This window comes from Ictalurus punctatus, chromosome 5 (genome assembly GCF_001660625.3).
Source record: "Ictalurus punctatus breed USDA103 chromosome 5, Coco_2.0, whole genome shotgun sequence".
NCBI lineage: Eukaryota > Metazoa > Chordata > Actinopteri > Siluriformes > Ictaluridae > Ictalurus > Ictalurus punctatus.
Genome location: NC_030420.2, coordinates 20,108,923 through 20,114,922, shown reverse-complemented (window position 1 = coordinate 20,114,922; position 6,000 = coordinate 20,108,923). Strand labels below are relative to the sequence as shown.

Sequence of the window (6,000 nt, the reverse complement as noted above, 5' to 3'; positions counted from 1 at the left end):
GTGGACTCCAATCAAGTAAAGATTTCAAATAAACTTCTTTCACGGTGTCATTATGGGGTATTGTTTGTAGAATTTTGAGGAATATAATGAATTTAATCCATTTTGCAATAAGGCTGTAACATAAAAAAATGTGGAAAAAGTGAAGCGCTGTGAATACTTTCCAGATGCACTGTATTTGGACAAGCAAACATTTGATCATCTTTAAACAGTGCCTATTAATGAAGTTGATACACTTGAACAAAATCACAAGGGAATGATCTTTTTCAATCATTTATTCAACAGAAATATCAATAGATTTGATATTCTTCTGTGGAAAAAGTAAGTAAACCCTTGGCCTCAGAGGCTAATATTGCCCCATTTACAGAAATAACTTCTTTTTACAGAAAAAACTTCTTCGCGTTTTGCATAACTGTCCACCAGTCTCTGACATCGTCTTGCTGGAATATTCCATGCAATATTCATTCAGTTGCAAGATGTTTGAGGGTTTTCTTGCATGTACTGCCCGTTTCAAATCCAACCACAAAATTTCAATGGGATTCAAATCTGATCTTTTACTAGGCTATTCCATAACCCTCCATTTCTTTTTGCGCCATTCCTTGGTGGATTTGCGAGTGTGCTTAGGATCATTATCCTGTTGAAAGGTCCACTTTCGGTTCAACTTCAACTTTTGGACAGATGGCCTCACATAATCTTCAAGCACTCTTTGATATTCTGCAGAATTCATACTCATGCAGACTCATAGGCATCCACAGATTTTTTGCTGAAGGCCTTACAGAACTCTTTAGATCTTCGCATTATGACACCACACACCTCAATAACAAAGGGAACACCAGACACTAGATGAGAGCAATATAAATAAGACAGGTTCCACCTACACTCCCTAAGCAGGTTCTAATAACTGGCACCCAAGTTTGAACACCTGATTCTAATTTTAGGTTTGATAAATGTAGGGGTGTACTTAATTTTTTCCATGTGATGGAACAGTTTTTTGTTCATTTCAATTGTAAAAAATTACTACAAAATGTAAATTTTCTGTGTCATTTGATAGAGTGTATCACCTTTATTAATAGACGCTGTTTCAAAGTGGATCAAATGTTTGCTTGTCCAAATATGTCAAAAAGTCAACAATTTCCATGGGGTGTACTTATTTTTTCACATGACTGTACATACTGTTCACTGTTATGATTCTAATCATTTAAATTTCCCCCATGCCACATCAAGAGAAGTGCCAAGGCATGGGAATTATTTTTCTTCACCACTATAATATCTGAATATCAGACTGAAAAGCATACAAACAACCACAGGAGCCTACATTTTAGCTAGAGGCTATACTGGCTGCTGCTGAATGGAAATTGCATTGGTCAGATTCAAATCAGCATCCTATTTTTTCTTGAGTTCAAGAACATTCTGTGTTGTCAGGCATGCAGACAGAAAGAGCAGAACCTATAGGGTCTGGTAAGAGCCTCTGTCAAGAATCATTAGCCACCTGTGCATGTGTGAGTGTCCATTTTCATTATCATTGGGCCAGTGTTGAGCCTCACCTGGCTGACTCTCATTAGCCAGAATGGCCACCATGAGAGCAGCGGAAGAGCTGGATGACCTCTGTGTATACACAGGGTTGTAGTACTGTTCGCTTCCTGTGCCTAATACCTGCTCATCGCACTAGAGTCAAGGTCTAAATCAGTTCTCTAATATATAATATGCTTTGTAGAGATAAAATTTGCCCACTTAAAAAAAAGCATTGTAAATTGGTGTTTTGTTTGTTTACAGTATGTAAACATGGACCTTAATAAAATTAGTATATTTGATTTGTGAAAATCTATTAAACCTGAGGCATAACAACAATGCACAAGCACTATGTAGCATTATTGCTAACGTGAAAATAGTAATTTAACTTAATTTAATTGAATAACTTTATATTAGTACTAGTTAATATTTCATTCTCCCACTTTTACTCTCTCACATTATGGCATCTCATTTTACTAGTTTCCTAAACTTCTTAAACTATAGCAATGTTCTCTGCACTGCATCTGTCATAATGATAGCCATTTTATCACACTGCATGCAAGACTGGAATACTGCACACGTTTCTCCAGAGCTCACTAAGCACATCTGAACACATCTGGTACTCATAATGATTTTGTAAATTGGCCCAAACACATCACTAACAAACTGCTTTCTCAAACTTATGTTCGGATAAATAGACAAACATACAAACAGAAATTGTTCTCACTTAAGGTAAACAGTAGAATCTAGATGATTTTTATCCTTCTACCCACAAATAAAGCACAGCTGACTAAACTTGCTAATTTCACGGTCTGATAGGAGAGCTAAATGCTTAAACAGCCAGAAATGGTCATTTTTGCGGCATATTAAAGCTATTCATAGAGTTGAGGTTCTAAGCCTGCCTAGCATAAAGAAATATCAAAATATCACTGTGTGTGCATACTATATGAGAGAGAGACAGACAGAGACAGAGAGAGAGAGAGAGAGAGAGAGAGAGAGAGAGAGAGAGAGAGAGAGAGAGAAAGAGAGAATGGTTTTATATATTGGTTTGGACAAAATTTACCCACAAGGATGGGAATATCACTTTTTTTTTGTCATTTAGTTGGTCCCGGTTTAACAAGAATAAAACCAAAACAAAACAGAAAAACTAAGTGCATTGGTTATTGAGTTTAAGGTTAGATTTAGGTGCAGGCATATCATTAATTAGCTGTATTAATAATAATTTCAGTTATATTATACAGTATTATGGTTTAATATTCACAACAGTTTTATGGAATGAAGGAAGCAGCACAAACTGCAGGTCAATTTTTTGTACTGTTGAATAAAAGAGATTAATTAATCCAGTCACTACTTTATCCTGATCTGTGTCACAGTGGAATACGGAGCCTATACTAGAAACACTGGGTGGAAAATGGGAGAATTCCACCAGGATGGGACACCAGTCCATTGCAGGGCAAAATGTACACACACATTCACACACTAATCCACACTTACTGGCAATTTAGCATAACCAATTCACCTACTGGAATGTTTTTAGACAGTGGGAGGAAACTGGAGAACCCACGGGAAACCCATTATTAATATGATAAACGATGATAAACAACCTGATTAAAAAAAAAAAGTTTCCTGTTAACTTTCCCTGATGTCAGGGAATTAATACTATCTAAGAATACTTCACATCAAAGAACTTTCAACTCTCACCCTCTTGCCATACAGCAAACAACATAACCCAAGAGCAAGCCAAATTACTAGTTTAAGCTAGACAAAAACAGCAAAATGCTAAGGTTTAAGTGAATCGCACTGATTTCAAGCCACTGTAAAACAATGTGCCCACTGTGTTTATCTTGCTGGAAATTTTGATAAGCTACAGGGCTATTTTCTGTCTGTCCAGTTGAGAAGCAGGCTTGCCGTAGGGACAGGGGAGAGTGGAGAGTGGAGCTGAAGAGATACTGTCAAAAGCTCAGAATGGAAAGCAGCATGTGGTGCTGGGTAATGGCCCTGAAAATGCTCAGATGACCCCTGACTGCTGAAATATTTTTACCTTTTTGTTTCCTGGCCTGTGGAAACATTTCAGCTCTGGGTTCATCCGCATACAGGGAATCTGTGCTATTTTTCTGGAGACTCAACACTGAGTTCACAGGACAAGCAAGCTAAAACACCTATAGTATTCAACAATGCTGATTTGGGCTTTGCTTCATAGAGCACTAAAATGTTTTCTACCTGTTGGATTGACCTTCTGAGCAATGTTTTACCTTGAACACCAGCTCTCCAATTAGACCATTCCAGCTTCCATCAGCTTGCTGGCTGCCATATTTGTGATCAGGAGCCAAATAGATCTCATACTTGAAGCCAAGGTAATTAGACAGAGCATCCAATACATCGATGGCGAATCCCTGATAATTTTTTGGCTTCCCCAACACATTCTCGGACACCATGACAAACGGCTCCTCCTGCAATAAAAAAAACATATTGTTAAAAATCACTGAAATGTCCAACACTCTGTCTTCCTTAATTACTGACCTCTGCATCATAGCAGTGCCAGCAGTCAGTTGAAGCCATCACTGTAAGACATTTCAGGTGGTTAAACTTGGAAACAAATGTTCACCTGTTGCCTTAAAAACGTGAGTAAACTCAGTGTAAAGATTGAAAGATTACATTTGTGTCAACTCAAAAAGTTACGTTTTCCAAGTCAAGGGATTACTTTAAGTTTTATTTTTGAAAACTTATAACTTGGAGTTAAAGAGAAGAATAATTTAATAGGGCTATCATGTTTTACAGTGTTGTAAATACTTTCTCATGCTCTCTCTTTTTTAACCTTGTCTATATTACTATTATTACTATTATTAATAATAATAATAATAATAATAATAATAATAATAATAATAATAACAGCAACAATCATTTGTTTTAAAATATTATTATACACCTTTCTACACACTTAAGGTCACTTTGCAATTAGAAAGCGGACACAAATTACACAACACAAAAAACAAACAAATAAAACCAAAAAACATGACCCTGCAGTTAAGAGACACAGAAACCTTGGACAAAGAGAGGTTCCCTTTCAAAGGGAACTTCAACGTTGCGTTTAGCATAACACTATGGGAGCGCCCCTCACGCGAAACCGGCATCTGAAGCTTGTGCAAAATCATGCCTATTTATAGGCCTGCCATGATCAGGTGATGTGGCAATTAAGCACGTCGCGTGATATAAATATGGCACCTGTGAACCACGCCTTTTATGATCTTCGAAAGAAGATAATGAAAGACTGCATGTCAGTTGTTTGTGTAAAGAAACAAAAGGACGCTTCATTTCCTCGCTATCTTTTCTCAAAATCTCAGAATTTTTCTATCCCTTTAAAAAAAGAGAAGAAAAAAAAGGAATGTGCGAGAGAGAAAAATGAGTGAGAGAATTCAGGAAGTGTGTTGTGGCTTGCTCCCATTTCATCGCAGGGAATAGTGCACACTTTCTGGGTGAAGTGTCTAGGGGTGTAGCATGCGATGGCAGCCTCGAGAGGCTGCGCATGGTAATGCCTACATTAAGCAGCTCGGCTCGCAACTCGCGCTCTTCTCGGACGCCGAAGCGAGTTGGGTTTCAGAGCCTCGCGGATCTGGGCCGGCCGCTGCTGAGGCAGCTAGCCGTCTCAGGTTTCAGGGGTTCTCTTATGGTTCTGGATGAGGAGCTGGAGACGAGCGCTGATCTATCTCTTGTTCTATCTTATGGGTTCGGCTCTCCGCTGGATTTTGGAGCTCGCCTCGTGACTTCTCCTTCCGCTATGTAAAGCCGAAAGGGGGAAAAAACACACAAAAATAATAGTAATAATTCCTCTCTGACTCCGAGGAACCAGAAGGATGTGCTAAAAACTGTGAGCAGCATATAAAGAGCTGCTTGAAGTGATTACTAAGGGTAGATGAGCCTTTTTCTCCCCAGTGAAAGTAAATCCCTCACACTGCAGAAACTCCCCTTTCTTCTAGAAGCACATGACAAAATATCAGGCTTCTGGGGAAAACCATGCATAAGCCGTATTTATAACCCCACGATTTTGGATTATTCGGCCATTGTGGGGAATGAACGGCATGGCTTTTTAGCTATGCTGAAGGTGGAGGAGGCGCTTGCGAGCTACCTCTCTCCATCAACGGCAGGTAATTAGGGGGGCCGCTTTGTCATCCAAGCCACCGTGTAAGGCCACCGTGGCATTGGTGGGCAAGGCCTATGCGGTAGTAGTCTTGCTTGTGGGTCACGGCAGACAATGACAATGTTGCAGGCCTACCAAGCAGACCTGCTGAGTGAGCTCGACATATGGCGGCATTCAGCCAGTTCCTTCCCTGTTGTCTCAAGTTCACCCAAGGGCCAGCACTGGTGCGAGGGAGACCCAGAAGGCAAGTATGGCAGCCCACCAACCCCTGCAGACAGCCAGGGGAACCGGACGGCCACAGTCACGGCCTGCTACTAGGCCTGATCTGAGAATAGTCATAAAGGCCAAGCAGGCAAAGA

At 39.7% G+C, this 6,000-nt stretch overlaps 1 protein-coding gene across 1 annotated transcript in view; it reads right to left on the bottom strand.

Annotated features, from left to right (window-relative positions):
* grid2 (glutamate receptor, ionotropic, delta 2) overlaps positions 1 to 6,000 on the bottom strand; it is a 522,151-nt gene that overhangs the window by 101,586 nt on the left and 414,565 nt on the right. Inside the window, exon 10 of the mRNA XM_017468976.3 lies at positions 3,759 to 3,956. Within this exon, the coding sequence (XP_017324465.1) occupies positions 3,759 to 3,956 (198 nt within the window). The remainder of the gene's footprint in view (positions 1 to 3,758; positions 3,957 to 6,000) is intronic.